Source organism: Brachypodium distachyon, chromosome 3, assembly GCF_000005505.3.
Source record: "Brachypodium distachyon strain Bd21 chromosome 3, Brachypodium_distachyon_v3.0, whole genome shotgun sequence".
Taxonomy (NCBI): Eukaryota; Viridiplantae; Streptophyta; class Magnoliopsida; order Poales; family Poaceae; genus Brachypodium; species Brachypodium distachyon.
The window spans coordinates 22,289,343-22,311,247 of record NC_016133.3 but is presented as its reverse complement, the minus strand read 5'-3'; the positions used below and the strand labels follow the sequence as shown (position 1 = coordinate 22,311,247).

Below are 21,905 nucleotides of genomic sequence, written 5' to 3'. Positions count from 1 at the left end.
TTCCATCTCCACTCTCCAGAAACCTCCCCACACCAAAGGAAGGCAAGATCCCCAAATCCTAAAATCACCTCCGGCTGCTTCCCCTCCTGTTCGTGATTATCTTCTTCTGTATGCCCATTGATCCATGGCGCCCATCGATCCATGGCGCCGCAAGCTGCAAGTAGATTTCCCTGTGTGCCCATCGATCCATGGCGTCGCTGCAGCCGGATCTCCCACCGCAACCGCCTCCTCATCCCACCGCAACCGCCTACTCCTCTTCCTCCTACGGCCTCCTCCTTCCGGCCTCTACCGCCGGCCCGGCCTCCCGTCGTCCAGTCGGCCAGCTCCTCCCGAAATCGCGACGTCGAGGTGAGGCGCTCCTCTTCCTGCCTCGGCCTCCTTCGGCTCCGGTCACGGCAAGATGCGCCGCGGCTGGGGTCCATAAATTGTCAACGACGTGTTAGAATCGGTGCAAGTACTAGAATCGGTTCCAAGAAAAATTTCTTAGCACGGCACTGCTCCAACGTTTAGAACCGGTTCTAAAACTTCTTAGCACCGGTATTGACCACCATTGGCTCCTGGCGAGGCCAAGTTCTTCGCGGCTGGGCGGGCGGGCAGGCGCACGATGCAGGTATCTGCATCTCGGGTAGGGCGCGCCCAACCGACAGAAAGGGCATCAGTCAATACACTGGGCCCACGGGCAGGTGGTCGGCGCAGTCAAGGGGGACGTTGCAGGAGCAGGGTTTCACCTGCAGGTCAGTAAAAAGGAAAAAATTGCACGTCCCGGCTTTTGGGCAGAACACCACTCAACGGTTCAACGTATTTTTTCAGAAATAACAACCTTTTCGTCTAATAGTTGTACAAGGTCCAAACGTGTATTTTGCCCCATCTTCCAGTGCCAAGACGGCCTGAAGGGGCCTGCCATGGTGGCTCATCCCCTTAATCGTCATACGCCCACACTTGGCACATCCGTCACAGCTAGTGACGGATCTAACATAAATTTCAAGGTATGGGAAATTACACAACATAAAATAATGTACCATACAATTATGTGAAAGCTCACCAGAATACTAGATACTCTGTGTTAAACAAGTATGGTAAAAATCCAAAAGTAAGGTGTTGTCACTCAAAATACCTTAAAATAAAAAAACATGAAACAACAGAAGTCAAGATGGCACCCACGGGGTATGGTCATGGATCATGACACCCCATAGCCATACCCGTCACCCATGACTTGACATGTTACCCATACCCGTGAGCGGGTACAACTTTTTCCCATACCCGTGACCCGTTAGGGTAGACAAATACCCGCGAGTAAAAATACCCGTGTAATGTTTTGTTCACATGGTTATAAACAACAGTGTATTTGACAAAAACATTGGGATATTTGCTAAAAATAACAACATATTTCTCATAAGATTGGTTAAATATGGCCAACAAGCCAAGCCTGCCCTTCATCACAGATCGGTTAATTCCTTGAAAAAATAACAAAGAATCACCACGAGTATGAAATGTGCAGTGTACAGAGACCCAATTGCCAATCCTCCATACAGATATATGGGTACATGGGTATGGGTTCTACATCCCCATACCTGTACTTGTCATACCTGTCGGGTACAATATTGTTCCCATTTTACATAAATACCCATGTGTAAAATTTTGGCCCATACCCGTACCTTGATGGGGTTTTTATCCGCCTGGTAAACGGGTAATGGGCACCCACTGTCGTGATGAAGACCCCATAGTTTTAAAAAACCAGACCGCCGGTTAAACTGTTAAAAACCGGAACCGAGCCTCTGGCCGGTCTTCAAGGAAGGGAACCACATTTTTTTCCGGTCGAAACATCGTGCAGGGGACACACGCAGCACATAGTAACCATCCAATCCAACTGCTCATTGTGTATAATGTTGAAGTTAGATGTATCTATATGTTATAGAACCGCAATTGGACCAATTAACTACCGGTCGGATCCTTGAACCGAGAGCTCGAATTAACGGTTCGATCTTCGTTCCTGGTTTTTAAACTATGCTGAAGATGGGAAGTCACGGTGCTTGCCGTCTGCCAGCTGAGAATCGGAGAAATTGGAAAGTCATAGCATTAGCAATCATTTATACTCGAGATCGAGATAGATACGTCGGGAGTCAAGAGGCCCAGCCCACCCCGGTTGTAATGCCCAATAAGCTGTAGGCGGACCATTTACTACTCCAATATATATATATTAAACAAGTAAACTGAATTTTAGGTGTGCTGGCCGTTGTAGCTTGCCATACCGCTGGGTCCGTCCTTGTCACAGCCGTGCCAAGTTTTGCCAAGTTTTTCGGTGATGCAATCAACCAACTTGACTGGTTTATTCCTGTGTTTTGTTACACATTTCAATCAAAATGTTTTTTCTACTTTTATGATTTGAAAATCCTAACAATCAAAGAGACTCTCGGTTGCTTCTGTCGGCTCTTTTAAGTAAGGTTCAACCAGAAGAATATGCCACGGTGCGAAGTTCCTGGACAAAGACGATCTTCTCAACGGTGCCTCGCTACCTTGGGCGCTACACTGATAAATAAGCTTTCCGTCCACGGAGCAAAACGAACAAAAATATACTCCTTCTATACTTGTTCTTTACACACTAATTCTACATTTTTCTTGCTTGCTTGCATATAAATTTCATCATTTGCAGTATCCATCGGATCATCTTCTGTGCACGTCGTTGTCATCAACGGCTGGTCCTCGTTCTTTCCTCCCAACTCTAAGATCCTCGCTGCTGCCAATGTGGCCTGTACTAGTACATCCGATTCGTCATGTTCCATTAACTGGTAGAAATTGCTGGTATAGTTTTGTAAAGTTAATTCGCACTTACGATACTCCTTCCGTCCAACAAAAGATGTTTTAAATTTATTAAAATTTGAATGTGTTTAGACATGACTTAGTGTATACATACATTCAAATTTAGTAAAAGTTGAGACATACAACAATTTTAGGCTCTGTGACGTGCAAAATTTAGGTGACTATGGTTTACACAAAAAAAAAGTCAGGCCTTGAAGCATCAGCAAAACTATGTGCTAACAGTTATATACCTGTTTCTCCCACTGTGTTCTCTTGATAATGCAAAGAAGTATGGTCATCTGAAGTAACGTGCCTGTTAGCATGCCCATCCATATCCCCTGCAACATTACAGACCATTATATCTGCATCAAATCAAAGACGATGATAATCAACAAGAAAAATGACTTTCTAGTGATCTCACCAATGCCCCCAGTTTAAACTTGAAACCAAACAGGACCCCAGCTGGAATGCCCACCAAATAGTAACAACCGATGTTTACGAATGCTACCAGCAATTGCCACCCTGCTCCTACAGCCACACCTGCAATTTTTTTTGAAAAAAAAAGGTAATTTTACTCTAAAAACCACACCATTACCTTTTTTTTTGCGGCGAAAGACATCGCATCATTAACTTGCAGGAGCAATGCCTTGGAAGTGAAAACATGTAAATATTTCGAGAGAAAAAAAACTGCTCCAGTATATACGTTGGATTAGTTACCCGAGAGCACTGGCCCGATACTGACGAAGAAGACAGTGACAGCGAGCAGATACCCCATCCTTGCGGCTCCCTGTATCACCTCCTCGTTTTCGCTGAAGACCCTAGGCAAGCTACTCCTCCAAATGAAGAAGACAGCCATGAAGATGGCACCGATGAAGGCCGTTGTTGTGGCCGCCACGGCCACCGCGAACTTGGCCGACTTTGGTCTGCCCGCTCCGAGCTCGTTCGACACCCTAACGCTGGATCATAAACATGCGTTTCAGTGAGCTCGCTCTGTTAAACCGATGCTGTATATTCAGATAAGTTTGAGCTCGTTGCTCTTCTTTAGTTACCTGACTGCTTCGCTGAAGCCTAGTGCGACCATCATGATCCAGAACTCGTAGTTGATGCTGTAAAGCGTGAGTACGTGTTGGAGACTTGGAAAAGCTCAAAAAATAAACATCCCTCCTTCTCGAAAGAAAAACAGATCATCCGTGTGTGGTGTAATTAAAAGGAAAAGAGTTACAAGGAGCATACCAAACTGACATGATATCCAGCTGGAGTTGGCCATTCTTCAGGAGACCCACAAGAATGAGCAATGCAGCGTAGTACCAAAATTCCAAACTGCATATATTTCACGACACAAAATCGGATATTGAATGAAAAGATCATGTTCCGAAGGGCGAAGAGTTTAGTCAAGTAATTAATGAGTAATGCTGTTTAATTAATCAGAAATTGGAAACAGTTATACCGACCAGACCATGATGGCTGACACGAGGGAGAGCTTGACGAACGCGGCGAGGTTCTTGAACGCATCGACGGAGAAGCCCTTCCAGGCGTCAGGGAATCTGCCGCTAAGCAAGTAGGCGAGCTGCGCGGCGTCGATAAGCCAGTAGGAGACGTTCCCGGCCACGGCGGCCCCGCGGAGGCCGCAGCCGAGCCTCCTGACGGCGACATAGGTGAGAGCGACGTGGGCCCCCAGGCCCACGGCGGAGATGAGCGCCAGGGCCCAGACCTTGCTCTGGGTCTGGAAGAACTTCTGCAGCGGGAAGTTGGCGGCGTGGGCCAGCAGCCGCGGGGCGGCCCAGCGCGCGTACGGGCCCGCGGCGTCGGCCACGGCGGCGGGCTGCCGGAGGAGGGACCTCAGGATCGGCGTCGCCAGGGCGTACACCGGCGCGAGCGCGGCCGCGGCGGCGCCGCAGACGATCCAGGACTGCTGCACGTAGACGCCCAGCATGTCCAGGTGCCCCGCGCCCACGGCCTGCCCGCACAGCGTGTCCAGGGCGCAGCCCATGCCGAACTGCGCTGCGGCGTGGCGTGTGTCTCTTGTTAAAAGCTCTCTGCATTCTAATTCTGCAAGTTTGAGGAATCAATGTTTGGATGGATGGATGTGAGCTTTACCAGGACTCCGTAGGCGAAGCCCTCCAGGATGCTCTCTACGGCGGTGACCGCGGCGAGCTCCACGACGCCGATGTGGCCGACGAAGCTGGCCGTGACGAAGCCGATGGAGAACTGGAACACCTCGGTCAGGACCGCCGGGAAGGCCACGCGCCACAGTAGCTTTGACTCCTCCCAGCTCTTGCGAGCAAGCCTCTTCATACTTAATTTCCTGCTGTCGATCTAGTAAGGCGCGGAGACATCGATCCAGATGCAGGAGATGAGCAAATATCAGCTTCTGTTCTTACAAGATCCGTGTGTCCTCGCAAACATATAATCAGGCAATTGAAAAACAATAATGAGAATTCTAGATCTGGTAAAGAATAGTGCTGCTGTACTATCTAACCCCGGCAACCATTACTCCCTCAGCCAACGGCTCAACAATGAATGGTACGACCGCATGCTACAGCAAGTAGTAGTACTAGTACTGATTGGCTCGACAGAACTTAAGTATCACCCGGAGCCCATTCCTCCAGCTCAAGGTCTCAAGGCGTTCGATTCAATAAACCAGTGGATACCGTGCGGCGTGCGGTGTCGCTCGTCTTAAAAAACAACGCATCTGTCTATACATGAAAAAAAGGAAAAAAAAAGATTGCAATGAAATAAAATCAATATTACGGTAGTAGTATTGGAACTCATAATATGATTTATTTAAGAGAGAATACAAATGTGCATGTATGATATACAAATTTTGTTTATCTTTATGACTAAATTCTCATGTGACTGGGAATATAAATATATTTTAGGCTAAATTACATGTTTGTGTTACTCTAATTTGGTAATAATAACTTGGAGATTTACCTAGACACAAAAAAATAAGCTGGAGATGCGGCGTCCTATTTTCATATAATCAATGTTGACAAATTAATGATAAAACACTATTTGGTTTGGATATGAACATCATATATGCCTTTGAAAGTTAGACACCTGAGTGACGGTTAAGTATTCCTCAGTTTTTGAACTACATTCGTACGGTTCTTATGATTTTTCTTTGTTGGGATGATGAAAGGAGAGAGGACATGGTTTCGTGAATTGGGTGACATCCTATCCTTAAAGTAAAGAGTTATGATGAGAGTGTCTTGACATAAAAAAGAATTCTGTTTTGTGCGGCACATAGTGGACAATGGAGAATTTTCCTTGGCTATGCAGATGCTAAAAGCTGGTTTAATTGATGATGACATGAACACTTTATTGAGCTTACAAACATTAAATTAAGCTTACTGCCGATCAACTTTATAGATATTATTATAAATCAGGCCTACCTCCTTACTCAAGTCTTATAGAGTCTTGTATTCAGAACACATATCGATGCGTGATTTGATTTGTCTGACCCTTTCCACCTCGTGTAGGGAAGGGGAGCGTCAGGGAGTATGGGCTAACGGATCCCAACTTACCCATAAACCTAGATGAATGTTGTCATGTTGAAATTGGTCTGAAGAACAGCTCCCGTCTGCATACCAGCATGGCTTGAAGAAAAGCTCATTTCTCACGAGCTTAATGAGCGTTCGGTGGCTGGACTCGTTTATCTCGTGCTCGCTAACCAACGAGCTTAATCAACGAACTAACGAGTTTCACGAGCAGCCCGTTAAGCTCATTACATTTCTCATTTAGCTCGTGCTTGTTAACTAACGAGCTTAATCAATGAACTAACGAGTTTCACGAGAAGCCCGTTAAGCTCGTTACATTTTCCAAATGACTAGCAAATCTAGGGATCTGGCTCATCTTCAAAGTTTAAACCCCAATAGGTAGAGGTGCAAATGGGTGATCATGAAGGTCTGAAGGTACTATCTGACCCTACTTAGTTCAACCAAATAAACTAAAATTGTAAAATTTGGTTCATTTGCTTAAACTTGCATGATGTACCAGTAAGCCAATCCAACTAAGGGCCCCTTTGATTCAAAGAATTTTCATAGAAAATTTGGAGGGTTCTATTCCTAAGGAATTTTTTCTTTATAGCTCGTTTGATTTGCAAGATTTGAAACCATAGGAATATTTCCAATGGACTCATGCAATCCCAAAGAAAAAATTTCATGAGTCTTTGTCTCTACGACAACAATGAGTAGCACATAATAAGCAAATCCTGTATTTTTTCTGCGGTGCAATCAAACAACTATTAATACACATTTTTGTATTTTGCATTTCAATAGGATTCAACATTCCATGATACTGAAATCTTATTGAAATCTTATGTTTCTCCTATTTATAGGTTTTTGATATCTCAAAGAGGCCCTAAATCATGCACGATGCAGTGCAACGTGCGATGCGTGGTATCCGAGTATGATGAATGTGCCTTTGCCGCTGTGACTGCACAATTTGGTAACAATTGACAATCGCTATGGCCGTACAATTTGATAAAAATTGACAATCCTAACAATACACTTTGTCGACAATCCTAACAGTACACTCACAAGATTATCAACTTACGCCGAGAAAGTTCATAGGTAAGAGGTACTGTATCTTTATTTCGGAAGAGACGGTTTCAGTTTCCCGCGACTTCCCCCCGAAACCAGCCAACCGAAGCCCAAAACCCTGGCAAAGCTCCCAAATTCCCCCCCTCCCAGTCCCAAGTCCACCTGCCGCCGCCGCCGCCGCCGCATTGGCGGCGCACAGCCCTCACAATGCCCGCCCCCGATGTTCACGACGGCCGCCACGGCCCATCCTTCCTCCCCATCTCCATTCCCCCCTGCGGCCCAACACCACCGCCCCTGTGCTCCTCCTCCGCGCCCCACCCCATCCCGCCGCTCTCCTTCCGCCACCTCTCCCCCTGCGCGCGCTGGTCCGCCTGGGTCACCACCGCCCTCTCCGATGCTGCGTTCGCGCCCCTCCTCCGTTCCGCGGCCATCTACGACGCCGTAGCGGCCTCCACGGCGGCCGTCACCCCCGACCGCCACGCCCTGTTTGCTCTCCTCTCCCTCTGGCATCCAGAAACCCACACCTTCCGCCTTCCCGCCGGCCCCGCCACGTTCACCCTCGAAGACGCGCTCCTCCTCGCCGGCCTGTCCCCCTCCGGCGCCCCGCTGGACAGGCCCCTCACCCTGGCTGAGGAGGAACTCCGCATCCGCCTTGTCGTTGAGAAGGAGAAGATCAAGGAGCTCCACCCCTGCGCACGCAAAGCCCACCGCGTGTCGGCAGAGCTGTGGCTCGAGTGGTTCGACAGCAGAATCCGCCCTGGCGAGGACGACGAACTGCGGTGGCTTGGATTCCTCGCGTATTGGCTAGCGTTTTTTGTTACCCCACGGCTACGGTCAAAGGGCGGGGAGCTGCCTGAGTGCGTGTTCGCACTTGCCGCACGGCTCAGTCTTGGTGAGTGCATTGCCCTTGGGCCAGCAGTGGTGGCTAATCTCTATGCTGAGATGGATAGGATTGTTACTTCCAGGGTCACGGAGGGGGCGAGGGGTCGTGTTGATGTTTGGGCACCGCTCTGGCTGTTGCAGGTATGGATGTGGGAGCGTTACTACTCCCTGCGACCGCCGCAGCTGAGGGCACCGGAGTTCCCTGTCTCCAGTGTTCGTGTACTCTACTGGACCCGCAGGAGGAGCAAGACCACAGCAGAGGACTCTTTACGTGTATTGCAGGAAGAGGATTGCTTTGAGTGGAGGCCTTACCTGGAGAACTCGCTCAACTGGACTGAACCCAAATGGTTCAGCAAGGAAACTGTTTTAGTGAGCTCAAGAGGTAAGGATAAGCCAGAGTGGTTTGAGGATTACATTGCAATTATCAGGCAAGCAGTGTTGACTGGATTGTATGGTGATGGCATGGATAATTCAACAATCTACAATCCACATATTGTCGCAAGGCAGCTTGGTTATGATCAGGATGTTCCTTTGTCTACTGTCCATGGACTTGATTCCGGAGCAATCAAGGTATGGATACCTGGCATCTGTAGACGTGGGGTGGTTACCAAGGATTATCTTGAATGGTGTAATGGGCAGTTCTTCAGGCATCAGGAAGCCAATCAATATGGTAGCTCAGTTCTAGCATGCCAGGAGAACAGTGTTAGTTCACGTTCATTTGATGATGATAACAGACATGTCGTAGACGTGACAAATAAATTTGGAGAAACCACCCAGAAAGATAACAGAAAAGGCATTGGAGAAGGGCAAGCAGCTCATGAGAATAAAACAAGTGCAATTGTCCTTGATCTTAGTTCATCTGAAACGGACTGCAGTGCAACTGTGGTGAAAAGAAAGAAAGGGAATAAACAAAGAAGAGATAAACTTTCTGAAGATGTTGATATGAATATGAAGAAACAAAAGACATCTGGTATTGAGAGCCGTGAAGGTCCACAGTGCTATGAGTACAGACCTTCCACTGAGAGCTACTTGCATTTTGAAGGCCAGAAGGATCCTAATTCTGAGTGTAATAAACGTGATGAATTGGCACAACATGACAGTGATGATGAATGCGTTGTTCTTGAATCGCATGATAAGAAATGTGAAGTAATAAACCTTGACGATGATCAGGAACAGAGTATCCTTGATCCTGAACATCATGATAGCCAACTTGTCCTCGAGCTAGAAGAGTTTGTGCGCTCTGGGCTTTTTTCGCAATGGGAGGAAAGCTCCGACGAAGATGAAGGAGGTGGAAGAAAGCGAGAAGCACTGAAGAATAGCAATAATGACCCTTATGCTGAAGCTGCCATGAGGGAGTACCCTCTGTTCTTTGAGCTCATTCCCCAGAGACCACATTACAGAGGGTTGGTTAACGATGATGCTCTAGGTGATCTGGCGTACTGTGGACTGTGGTTTTTATTGGTGGGCCTGGCTATGGAGGTGCTCAAGACATCATGTGATACAGATACTTCTGAGATTGCATATTTGATGAAAAAAGCTCAGGAACTGGAACGACTTGGGTTCAACGTGAAGCATTTCATTGCCCGGCTGAAGGAGCCACAGACCAGACTTAAAAGGCTTCACGATTCCAGGGCAAGGCTCGAGGATGCCCGGACGAAGGAGCAAGAATCAAAAGGTGTTAAATCACTGTCAAGCCATCTAAGCAATCTGAAACACAATATACTAACAATGGAGAGACATTTGTGTGAAAACAAGCAAGCTTTTAGCGCATCTGTGCACAATGAATCGAATGAAGGAATTGATCTAGTCAGCTTGGAGAAGGAAGTAGAAGCTGCTGAAAAATATTGTCAGGCAATGAAGGATGAAGTGGCTGCAATAAGACTGAGAAACTCAGAACTTTGACTGTGATCTCTGGATTCACAATACAAACATGGTAGCAGATTCTCAGAACTGAGAATCAGATGGTTCAGATTCTAGTGGAACTTAGAAAGTGGCATACCGCAAACACAAATCCTGTAAAGTAACTTAGTGGTAGCATGCATCTTGTGTTTGCTCCAAGGGGCCATTGTGTTAGTGGAACTGATGCTTTATTCCTGATTTAAATCTTGACTGTTATCTATTTTGCATGGATCAAGCAGGCTTATCAATGGAATATAGACATCTTAGTTTTAGAGAACAGTATTACATTTTGCTTTTATGATTTTCTAAGCATGTCTTAAATATTTAATCGGTCAGACCCTCCACCCGAGCTCAACTCATTTCAGTATAGTGAGTGATCCAGTAGGTAACTATTGGTTCCCTGCAGGTAATTACTAATAATATAAGAATTCAAATTAACAACATTTGAGGAGAGCATAAAATGTTACATTCTTGATGCCAGGTGAACATGACTCTCTGTAGCAGCTGTTCTTCCACTCCCAGAAGTTTTGTTGAACTGAAGATGTAAAACTTCAGGTATCACTTTGAGGATGCAAAGGCAGGTTTGTTGCTTGTGTGAATATATTTATGGTTTCTGTGACGCAAAAGTCTCCTAAAAAGCAAATATAGTAAATAAGTCAAAAACTGAGAACTCTAGGTATCTACCTGTGCCAACGAGGCAGTGATAGACTGCTGGCTGTTTTCAGGACTATGATTGCTTTCTGTTTGCCCATTAACATCATATTTGCGAAACTGGAAATTGAAATCGCAAGAATTAAAAAAAAGTAAAGAAATTGGATTTTATGTTCAGTTGAATCCTACAGGAAAAGCCATTGAAAATGTATACATAGTTGTTTGGGTGCTGCAATGACATTTTGAAGGAAAAGTTTTATTGATTATAGGGAGCAGAGGAGAGATGTCACAAACTCACAATTGGACTTCCCTGATGAAATTATTATAATGTGAAGTTTGAGCTAATGCTTGAATCCTCCAGAAAAGTTTGTTGAGTTTTTCTTATGTGCACACTTGACAAACACAATTTTCATAAAATCATATATTGAACACACAAGTATTAAATTTACCAAAAGCTACCACAATACATATTGTTTAGTAATGTTTCAAACCATCACACGACAGGGGAGATTACAATGCAAATGTTAAGGAACTATAATTACTATTATTTTATTAATACATGCTTATTTGTATTTTATAGAAGCTAGAGAAATAATAAAGTAAAGGATTATAATAGTCATCGTGTACTACCTCTGATCCATATTATTTGTCAAAATATTACATGTATCTAGACGCTATTTAAACATAGATACATCCATATTTGGGCAAATTTGAAACAAGTAATATGGATCAGAGAGAGTGTACTAATGCATATATGTGTGAGAAATCTTGCGCATGAGTTATCCCAGCCTTGTCATTGCCAGGTCGGCAAAACACATTCTGCATGCATGAAAATACGCACATGTCGGCACATGCATGAATATTAGTACTCCCTTCGTATTAATTTCCTTACAGAAAAAACAAATTACATTTATACTCATGACTCAAGTTGGCTAATTTTGACTGACTGACTTCAAAGGTAAAATCCTTCTAAATTTTTTGAGTCGTCTCTAAACTCTTTTCTTTGTTTCATTTCGAACGAATTGACTTTTAGTTTTATTCTGATCCAATTCTATTGTTAAGAACAATTTAAAATTGTGTTTACTTGTTCGGGAATGTTATTAAGTGCCCAAATATTACATGTATCTAGACGTATTTTAATATATAGATATGTCCATTATGGACAAATTTGAGTCACTTGATATGGGTCCGAGGGAGTAGTATTTTGATCTTAACTTCCATAGTTCCGTGCATGCTAACAACCGTTGACTCAGGCATACGTACCGGGTAGTTTCTAGGCGCGAGTGACTTAAAACCAGCTGTGCAGTATATGAAATAGTTTCTCACACAGCGGAGTGACTTAAAACCGCTATAGAAAGGGGAATTTTGGAGCTACCCATGTCAGAGACATGGAGATGGTTTTAGATGAGAAATTTTGTAACACTATGTTTATACATAGATATATTCATGCATGGAATTAGGAATTGGAACTGGGCAACCTCCAATTCCAGTGTTTAGCTGGCTATAAAATTCGTGTATAGAAGTCCCTCGCAATGCCTACTGCAATTATCTAAAACATTAAAGCGGAGCCGGTGGATGGGATGCTGGGCTAGCCCACGTCGCCCTGATTGTTTTTCCTTCATACTGTTCATGCGCGAAATCCCTTCTCCTTTCTCTTCACATCAAGTTCCTCTTGGGACATTCTCAACAAGAGATACTACAAGGGTGCTAAAAAATTAGTGACCAATGTGGATGAGAGAGAAATGTCACAACCAAATAATGGTTACTTGAAAAAGTAACAAATACTACACGGATACCAAGACAACAAAGAAAATGACACGTGGATCCATAAGAAAATTGAATAAGAAAATATGAAACACATTGAGAAAAGGAGAGAATTTTTTTAGTACCGGTACTAGCTGGTAACTTGTTGGAGATGCCCTTTGGCCTCCTGATGATCCTGTCCAGCACGGTCTCGTGGCCCCACGTGTCATGGACTCTGCGTGTGTGCTTCGGAGTCAGCATGTAGCGGGCGTCAGAGCTGGAGCCGCGCGGTGGCAAACTTGTTATTTCCTCGACTCTAACGGTTGCTCGGTTGGTATTCTGTGCTTCTTCTCTGTTCTGGGAGGCCAACCGCGAGAGCCACATCGCGCCGATACTGTAGCGCGAATGCGAGGGCCCTTCACCTACCGCCTATCTTGTCCCCACCCGTGTTGTTCTTCCTTTTCCATCCCGGCACGAAAAATCTAGGTCGTCCCGTGAGACGTCCGCCGCCGCTTGCATGCCGTCCCCCGCCGCGCAGCCCGTACGCCACCGTCTTCGCCTACCTCGCCCTTCGTCGCGCACCCCTCCCTTGCCCTTCGGTCTGCCACAACCTGATACGGGTGCGGGTGGCCCGATCTTTCGATGAGATTGATAACTCTCGATTTGGGTAGGAGGTGACGTTGATGATCCGACTACGGCTTAGGAGGCAGCGTCTTAGCAATCGATACACCAACTCTAGAGGGTTATTGATCACGCAGGGGCACGATCAACCTGACCACGAAGGTCTTTGTTCCTGCAAGCAATCGAAGAACAAGCAAGAACAAGATAAATAGCAGATGCAATCTAAAATTGTGAATATACTATATCAAACCAATGTCTCAACGAGACGATAAGTTGGGGTTCCGAAAGCGGTAAAACCGGTGGTCTAACCGACACACGCGATTACACGAAGTAGTAGCGATGGCTAACTTTTAACTAAACAAAACTCAAGGCTCCTTAGGGGGGCTCATGCGGTATATAAAGGAGGAGGGAGAGATATTTTCGTCCACCTTGAATAAGGAGTCCGAAATCCAACTCTATCTCTAACTTTCCTAACAAATTACAATTCTTTAGGAAACAGGAAAACAGATCCGTCATCTTGTTTTGTCCGCCACGGTCAGCACGAGTCGAATCTCTTGATGGGGCCAGATCCGTTGGAAAGGTCTTGTAATTACCTTTCCAACAAGTACTTGTTTGCTTGATTTGGACTCCGGATGCGGCCTGGATGATTAAAACAAATTCGGATCTCCTGACAGCTCGGACCCGAATCGGATTCAACTTTAATTCGTGATATTTTTCTCTAGCAAGCTCCGAATCATGTGCCGTTTGATTTGTTGGAAAGTAGACTTGATAGGCTTCACTTTGAATCTCCCTTTGCAGGTTATAACACTTCATCTTCACTTTGGACTTGTAAAATTCAATACTACATAATAAGATTACACAAGATAGTAGCTCCGTCTTTTTGCAAGTAACATATTGAAAACATTTTGTAATTGAATTCACCTGATTATAATTATTAGAGACACCAACAATTAGAATTCTAATGGTCGTATCCATGGTTAGCATGTCCATATCGCAACCGAGCACGTGTAGAGGGCGGCGAGCAGGAGCGTGGCAGAGACCTCGACGATGACACGGCGCTGCTGCAGGTAACCTTCTGTCCATTACCTTATCCCTAGACTAGCCTCGCTCCTCCCATCTTCTTCCCGTACCTCATCCTGCACCTCCCTTCCTCTCCCATGGCGCCTCTACCTGATCCGGCCTCTTACCTCTCACAGCGCCCCTCCGACCGTACCTCCTCCCATGGCGGCCCCTCCATATCCCCTTTACATGACACCCCCCCCCCCCTCTCTCTCTCTCTCTCTCCCTCCATCCCTCTCTCTGTCTGCTTTGGTTCCCCTCCCCGCTCTTGAACCCTAGAACATCAACGAAGTATCCAATCTAATCATTTCTCTCCTGCAGATTAATTGGAGTTCAGAATAGCAAGTTGCGGCAATCAAGTCAGGAAAAGGAAACAAGAATTGATGAATTATGTGTCTAGAGTCTAGATTCAGTGTTGCTATGTGCTCTGAATTTTTTGAACCTGAAATTCCTGGTCTTGCACATGCACTGTGCTAATGTTTGCGATATATATGCACGATTAGTGTTCTTGCAAAAAAAGAATTACTCGATGATCTGTGAGATATTGTATGTTGAAGTTGGCCTATTCACCATAATGTTCTTTTGTATACACACAAACATATGATTTTGATGTTATTGGTGATTGTCATTTTGGCTGACAAGAGTGTCAAAGCGGGCATTCTGATCAAGGGAGTCCAGGCGACGGCAGGAGGATTTGGGAGAGGGGATGGGAATATGAGATGCTGTGACGGCAAGGAGATGCGTAGGGAGATGCGGCCGCTGGGCAAGCCTACCGGTCGCCTGCTGCTGCCCACATCTGCGGCGGGGGCTGCGCCTCGTTCTATGGAGGCTGTGCTGGTCCTCGGTGGCTCTGCCGCCGGCGTCGAGGAGTCGGTCCAGCTGGTCCTCGGTGGGGGGCTTGCCAGCCACGACGAGGTAGCCGCGGGCCGCGTCGGCGCAGCGGTCGGCAGATGCGGCGGTTACGAAGCCCCGCGGCGGCGTCCGCGGCGGTCCATGAAGGCCAGACGCGCGCGGAGGTCGAGCCCGTAGCAGGAGACAGAGGGCAAAATTGCGAAAAAGCCCAGTTTTTTGCAGAAAAAAACCCAGTTTTGTCCAGACTGCGCGTTGATTCTTCAAACAAATAAGGGCTAAAACGCAAAACCGGTCCGACGGACGAAACCCAACCACGGAAACACTGCTGCTTTTATTATCAGGTACAGATTAGACGTATTCTCTTTTGTTCCATTTTCCACCCGCCACTCCCACGGTCACCAAGTTAAATTGTAAAGATCATCTAATACATCTGCACTACTTCTAGAAAATTGAGAATTGTGTTTGTTGCGGAAACAAAGAGCAATAAAATCCTTACTTTATATATAGAAAAATACTGCAATCGTTTGGCACGGTAGATGCTATTACTAAAGTTACCAGAACCGAACAGAACAAAGGAGGAGCTGTACACAGGCATGAAACATAGCCCACTCCTATCAGCCACCGTTTTGTAGAAGATGAAACTTATACCACAAACTTTTTTAAGTAATAACCATCACCCAAAGGTGCGAGCTGCTAACATATTACTTGAAAGAGTTCTCTATGTCTATTACGAAGCGGTATCTCACATCCCGGTTAACAAGCCTCCCGAGAGCCTCATTGATGTAGTCTATCTTTATCAGCTCAATATCTGGGTAGATTTTGTTTGCTGCGCAGAAGTTTATCATCTCCTGGGTATCCTTCGTCCCCCCAGTTACACTTCCAGCCAAAGTCCGTGCGCCTGCAAAAGTAAAGATTTAAGTGATTTTTCGTATTACTTTCTAGCAGTGTTGGTAACAGAAATGTGCATCAGTTACCCAGATTAAGAGTTGCAGGGTGAATTCTGATTTCTTCTGGAAAGCTAAGTAGCGCCATTACACCCCCAACTTTCAGAAGTGAGAGGTAAGGATCAAACGGGTGGTTACCAGAGGCAGTATCAACAATGAAGTGCAGGGAACTTTTCAGCGACTGCAAAAGTGAACGTTTTGTTATTCCCAACTTACAAGGATTACGATTTTGCTATGAGTTCATCCCATCGGAGAGAGACATCCTGTGATCAATGCTCATGAACAACACCATATAACTTAGCGATTTGTGTATGCCATAATACCATGCAAAACATTAATTTCATTTATTGGTGAAAACAATATTGAGTAAAAATAAAATAAAATATAGAAACAGTTTGTTTGATCATCCTCAACTTGTTTTTTCCTGAATCCATTTCTAGAAATTTTCTGAAAGCTCATATAGGACACAACTATAAATATATGAAATGGATATATTATATGACAGGGTTTGAGGTGACACATTGGTAAAGCATTGAGTAAATTAGCTAAGCAGACCGCGATTTATAATTTCGACTTGAAATCCATTTGGGGAAAAATCTACACCCCCCAAAAACAACTGCAATTTTGAAATCCATTTGGGACATACTTGTTTGAATTTGGAAAATAAATAAATCAAAAGAACATGTATAAGCCAAAGAGTGTAAATTATGCGCGTTAGTTTGATTGGCCTAGCAGCTAGCAGTATGTCCTTCAGCTTTTGTCTTCTATTCTAATGACCTGGGTTCAAACACTCGTTCTCCAATTTTATTTTATTTTTTCGCGGAGAGCAATTTTTTCAATGCAAGCAAACTGCAAAATTGTGCTTCATGTGGGATTCTATCCCCAGATGTATGGAAAGATAAAACAAGGATTCACCACTGCGATCTTTAGATGATCATGTCTCTTCCCATATGCTAAAACTATTTGCCCATTGAAAAATCAAACAGTACCAAAACATTTTAAACGAATTATGAAAAAACTGGGCACCCTACAAAATAATGAATTTTTTTCAACAGATTTTTCCTCTCCTGAGACAGACCAATCAAGGACATATTTTACTTGCCTGATTTAGTTATATTTTACTACTAACTTATAATTATCTAGTAGGCTCTAGATTGCAGTATGGTTTATGAGGATTGTAGTATGATTTAGTGATGTTCCTTTGTGCATTTCGTACTTTTTCTATTGGAATCTAATGTCATCTGGGACAAATAATAACATTGCTTGACACTCAGTATTTAATAGAGATTAAAGATTTTTCAGTACCTCCATCTGCTTTTTATCTGATGATATCACAAAATTATCTGCACCAAGAAGGCTGATAGCTTCTTCTCTCTTTGATTCACTTGTACTAAAAACTGTGACCTTCAGTCCAAAGGATTTCCCAAATTTTACTGCCATGTGACCCAATCCCCCAAGTCCAATGACACCAAGTGACTTCCCTGGTTGGTTCATGTTATGTCGAATCATTGGAGTATACACAGTGATTCCGGCACAAACTAAAGGTGCTGCCTTTTCCAATGGGTAGCCATCAGGTATTTTATAGCAGTACCTGTCATAAAAATGAATTGACACGAAATACAACATTCAACTTTTCCCAAAAGGCAGAAACTAATTTGACAAATTATGAATTGTCCAAAGATAATTATAACCAAAGCAATTACTGGAATGACTATGTCGTTTATGATTTCACCAATTTTTTCCGTAGCTGGAATTAATTGCCACGAAATAGTTTGCCTATTCAGACAAAAAAAAATTGGATCCATACCTTTCATGAACTACTATGTGACCTGAGTATCCTCCCTTGGTGACAGTACCATCTGTATCAACACCATTGAAAGTGAAAACAAATTTTGAGCAGTGGTTCTCAAGGAAGCTATTGCAGTTCTCGCAATCCCGGCATGAATTCACATATGTCCCAACACATACATGGTCGCCCACTTTAAACCCATTGACGTCTGATCCAACTTCAGTTACAACTCCAGCTATCTCATGCCTATACGACATTGAATTGTAAGCACCCAACTTAGCACATAAACCTTTATTCACTATTTGTTTCCCCGCAATATAAAAAAATCCAGTAATACATAAATCTGAAAAGCTTACCCAGGGACTAAAGGGTACACCGAGTCATTGTGCTGATTCCTTGTCCAGATAACATCAGCATAACAGACTCCACAATGTGTGATCCTCAAAGAAATATCACCACTCTGTACAGTCCTGGTAAGCAATGCGTATACGCATAAATCTAGTCTCATAAAACGAAAGTAGGGAACTAACTTTGCAAAGACAATCCCAGAAATCAGCGATCTAATCTTCATTGTCTTCACTAAGCCTCTAAGGCAATACTGTACAAAGATGGTGCTACGAATTAGCTCTGCTAGGGCATCTTTATATCGCTAGTGATAGTGCAGGTAGGTGAAAATTATGTCGAGCATGATCTAACGAGGCTAGAAATAGCACATTCAGCAACATGAAAGAAGACTGTTAAACCTAAATTTTTGTTGTTGTTGTTGTTAACAGAGCTACAAAGAAGGTCATATTAAGAAGAACAAAAATTTATTGTTGTTTTTTCTTTGAGAAATCACAAGGGAGTGTAACGTGGTTTACCTGCGATTGAATTTGTATGGAGAGAGTGTTCCAGAAGGATCTTTTGCTGCCCAAGCATGACAGTTGCCACTCTCGCATTCAGCAGCCATGCCAATTAAACTGCAGAAACAACTGAAACAATACAGTGTCGACAACGCAATTGGTCATGTAACTTGCGAAATCCTCCCCTTCGTAATTCTAAAGAATTAAAAATTAACCGAACAAACTAGATAATCATTCGCCACTAGAACAGAAAGCAAGACTTCGTTTCCATTTCAATACAGAATCCTGGGCGGCGGGGCTTGATCAGACGATAAAATCTTAAGACATCATGTTGGCCTCCGAAACAAATGGATGAGAAGGTCGTACTTACCTTGGAGGTAGTGAGAGAAGCAGGCAGAGGAACCAAGAACCAGCGCCAACCTCTCCTCGCACCGGTGCGCGCCTCTCTATCTTCGGTGGCGGCGAAGAACCCAGAAACCTCGCGTGCAGGAAGGGATCTTCTAGTATTTTGTTGGGTTTCCTGGAAGGGATCTTCTATGAAGCAGGGAGTTGGCATAGGTGTTGGGCGGCGCTGTCAATGGGAGACCGCTAGGGGGCGAGTGGGCGACGCGTCACGCGTAGGAGGTGTGTGCGGTGGTGGTTACCACTGACGTGGCTGGTTTGACTTGACTCGTGGGATGTCCAAAGAAAACGTGGCATGCCGCATGCGCGACCTTGAGTCTAATAAAGCCTCGCTAATAAAATCTTAAATTACCTTTCTGGTCGGAGCTGCCGTGCAGGCGTTGGGTCCTCCCTACACCAATGGCTTCTGCCGATTAAGTAACAACTAGTGAGCTTGTACGTATAATGGACGTCTTCGCAACGCGACAACTGAAATGCACTATTGAAACGGAAACGATGGATATGCAACACTATCGGCATTTTAGCGTCCTTCTCTACATATTTTTAAATTTTTGGGAAAAGACACTTCTGTCTCGGACACACTCTATGAACAACTCGGATGGAGGATTGTTGCATATTTTGCAATAGCAAAACAGAATATTCCTATACCAGCACCATCTATGTTTTATGAGATTCTAGCAGTGGTGCAACACACATGTTGCTCGATTGATATTATGAGATTCTAGCAGTATAATATTGTCATCATAGTTTTAAACCATTTCTCGTTTCTTTGATCCGTGACTTACTGGAACATGTCATTTTCTCGCAAGTTTCTTTGACATGGCACCACTCTAAAGGTGAAAAGGGGGAGAAGAAGAGCCAGAGACCAAGTGGAAACAACACCGGGTGCAACATTATTGTGATTTCTGAGTACTTGAGGACAGAAGTCAATCGCCCAAAAGTTCAACCAGCGGCGTTTCGTTGAACAGAGCTTGGTGCTCTATAAATTATAAAATGCACCTATGTGAAGATTAATCTAGCCTTTAGTCTTCTTTTCTAGACAAAAAGAAGACACAACGCAAAAGGCACTCACACCTCATTTTATTCTTCCTGACGAGGTTCCAGTCTCCATGTCATGTTCTCCAGCCGTGTGTTTCTCTCCTGCGGGAACCATTTGCCTGCAGCAACCATGCACGGATCGATCAGATCAAACAACCGCAAGGACAAGCGTGGCATGTAATGCAATTCTTACGCTGCCTCTATCAAAAAACTTTTTACCTGTGCCTTTTCTAGCAGGAACAAGCAGAGGGTCTTTGAATCCTTGGTAGTGCGAAAACCTTCTACCTCGATATCACCATGTATTGATAAAAATTGAGAACATCATACCTGTAGCATTATACAATAGAGAGAATCAGATTAGTTGTCCTCGATCGTATGAACCTCTGTACTACTACGGTGCCAATCTCATTGTTTATTACAATAAAATATTGCATCAGGCACATTTGAGACCTCAAAAAATAAATAACCCATCAAGTAAATTCGGAATGTGTGTACAGATTCTAGTGGTGACAAAAAAAATTAAGCCCAGCCTATAGCTATGGCAAAATCTGACCTTACATTGTAATCATGTAAAGTTTATATTATGTCAAGTTCATATATTGTGTCAAGTCCATATCCATATGTCCATTAGTTTCTCACTAAAGGGAGATAAACATCAGTTCACAAACAAAATAATAACCGAGTCAAGCATCTTGAGTAATCAATTGATATTAGGGAAAATTGGCTGGAGAATACCGTTATTTCGTGGCCTTTGCCGAAACACACCGTCGGAATGTGTTTTTGCCGAGTACCATTACAATTTCGTGGACATTTGCCAGAACACATTGTATGGTCCAAAACGGAAAGTTTGACTTTTTTTTCACATTGAATTATCATTCTACCCTTTAGCAAATGTGTCTAGGATTTTTCAAACTCTTCGTTCGAAACGTTTTCCTATCCTGCAGAGTGCAGCAACATAGGGGACGAATGCCCACCGCAACCAATAGCGAACCCTAGTAGATGTTAAGGGGAAATTTGCTGGAAGACACCGTTATTTTGTGACGTTTGTCAAAACACACCGCTGGAATGTGTCTTGGCCCATACCATTACAATTTTGTGAGCATTTGCTAGAACACACTGCATCGACTAAAATTGGCGTAATGCATCTCTGAAAATTAAACCAAATTGTTTGATCAATACGGACGGAATCAGAACCCAATCACAACAACCTTATTGTACAAAATTAAACCAAACTCTCTCAAAACCAGAAAAAGTAGACCAGGGAGAGATCAATCCAAGCAAGGTCGAGCTTACCAACGGAAGAAATCCCTCCAGGTGGATCTTGAGGCGGCGTGCTTCGGTTTGGCACCGTAGACGGAGATCAGGCGGCTTCATATTTGGAGGCTCCGAGGCTGTATCGCGATGGAAACGGGAAGAGGCGGGAGGATTATACTGAGTGAGGGGCAGCGAGAGGAGTCCCCAATGGCGGCAGGAGTCAGCGGTGGCTGGGCGAGGTGGAGCTGGGCGGCAGTATGGTGGAGATGGGAGACGGTGGTGGCAGGGCGGGGCGGGGCGGGACAATGGAGCACTGGAGATGAGAGACGGCGGCCAGGCGCAGCGCCGCGGCGGGGCCGGGGCTGAAGGGACGCACACGAGGCCGATGGAGTGTTTTTAGGCGCGTTGGTACCGCCTTATCTTCCAGCCAGCCAGACTTTCAGTCAAGTTGATGCATCGATCAATGGACTCTGCTGACGCGCGACCGTACATGCGTTGGTCAGGGTGCGGACCGCTAGGTTGATCACGGATAATAGGTATGTACATATTGCATGCGTGCATTATTAATGCATTTGTGAAATCTCAAACT

General features: G+C 44.6%; 3 protein-coding genes and 1 long non-coding RNA gene across 14 annotated transcripts; 2 read left to right on the top strand and 2 right to left on the bottom strand.

The window, feature by feature from the left end:
• Positions 1-2,392: 2,392 nt before the first annotated feature.
• Positions 2,393-5,446, bottom strand: LOC100840016 (protein DETOXIFICATION 29). Of its 3 annotated transcripts, none has more exons than XM_010236364.3 (8): positions 4,894-5,443; positions 4,248-4,792; positions 4,030-4,116; positions 3,846-3,902; positions 3,514-3,752; positions 3,218-3,336; positions 3,048-3,134; positions 2,393-2,747 (listed from the first exon to the last, which is right to left on the bottom strand). In XM_010236364.3, the coding sequence occupies exons 1-8, from the start codon at positions 5,089-5,091 to the stop codon at positions 2,580-2,582; spliced, it is 1,500 nt and encodes a 499-aa protein (XP_010234666.1). In that variant the 5' UTR covers positions 5,092-5,443; the 3' UTR covers positions 2,393-2,579. The 3 variants fall into 3 exon arrangements, with proteins under 3 accessions (XP_010234666.1, XP_010234668.1, XP_024316164.1); XM_010236366.3 differs by having other exon boundaries at positions 4,248-4,797; positions 4,894-5,030; XM_024460396.1 differs by having other exon boundaries at positions 2,655-2,796; positions 4,894-5,446.
• A 2,018-nt stretch (positions 5,447-7,464) lies between these two features.
• On the top strand, positions 7,465-10,398 carry LOC100822350. The gene has a single exon (XM_003573794.4). It carries the CDS (start codon positions 7,548-7,550, stop codon positions 10,122-10,124), a length of 2,577 nt encoding a protein of 858 aa, XP_003573842.1. The 5' UTR covers positions 7,465-7,547; the 3' UTR covers positions 10,125-10,398.
• Positions 10,399-14,111: 3,713 nt separating this feature from the next.
• LOC104583624 lies at positions 14,112-14,810 on the top strand. Its single transcript, XR_731485.3, has 2 exons — positions 14,112-14,203; positions 14,517-14,810. It is a non-coding gene; the product is annotated as an uncharacterized LOC104583624 (long non-coding RNA).
• Positions 14,811-15,523: 713 nt separating this feature from the next.
• LOC100821726 (probable cinnamyl alcohol dehydrogenase 1) lies at positions 15,524-21,685 on the bottom strand. Of its 9 annotated transcripts, none has more exons than XM_010236363.3 (11): positions 21,356-21,685; positions 20,282-20,389; positions 20,099-20,181; positions 19,377-19,430; positions 18,993-19,142; positions 18,641-18,739; positions 18,137-18,250; positions 17,799-18,026; positions 17,297-17,582; positions 16,022-16,172; positions 15,524-15,945 (listed from the first exon to the last, which is right to left on the bottom strand). In XM_010236363.3, the coding sequence occupies exons 3-11, from the start codon at positions 20,101-20,103 to the stop codon at positions 15,749-15,751; spliced, it is 1,284 nt and encodes a 427-aa protein (XP_010234665.2). In that variant the 5' UTR covers positions 20,104-20,181; positions 20,282-20,389; positions 21,356-21,685; the 3' UTR covers positions 15,524-15,748. The 9 variants fall into 9 exon arrangements, with proteins under 9 accessions (XP_010234665.2, XP_024317693.1, XP_024317694.1 ...); XM_024461925.1 differs by having other exon boundaries at positions 18,641-18,751; positions 21,356-21,684; XM_024461926.1 differs by having other exon boundaries at positions 18,641-18,751; positions 19,377-19,427; positions 21,356-21,684.
• Positions 21,686-21,905: the final 220 nt, after the last annotated feature.

What these genes read in the sequence shown, in the direction of transcription:
- LOC100822350 (XM_003573794.4), top strand. Translation starts at nt 7,548, where the DNA reads ATGCCCGCCCCCGATGTTCACGACGGCCGCCACGGCCCATCCTTCCTC.
- LOC100821726 (XM_024461925.1), bottom strand. An exon ending in CGGCAGCTCCGACCAGAAAG is followed by an intron (nt 19,143 to 19,376) that starts GTAATTTAAGAT and finishes GATCCCTTCCAG; the next exon opens with GAAACCCAACAAAATACTAG. An exon ending in CCCTGCAACTCTTAATCTGG is followed by an intron (nt 15,946 to 16,021) that starts GTAACTGATGCA and finishes TTACTTTTGCAG; the next exon opens with GCGCACGGACTTTGGCTGGA.
- LOC100840016 (XM_010236364.3), bottom strand. Translation starts at nt 5,091, where the DNA reads ATGAAGAGGCTTGCTCGCAAGAGCTGGGAGGAGTCAAAGCTACTGTGG. An exon ending in GGCTTCAGCGAAGCAGTCAG is followed by an intron (nt 3,753 to 3,845) that starts GTAACTAAAGAA and finishes TTTATGATCCAG; the next exon opens with CGTTAGGGTGTCGAACGAGC. An exon ending in AGTTTAAACTGGGGGCATTG is followed by an intron (nt 3,135 to 3,217) that starts GTGAGATCACTA and finishes GTAATGTTGCAG; the next exon opens with GGGATATGGATGGGCATGCT.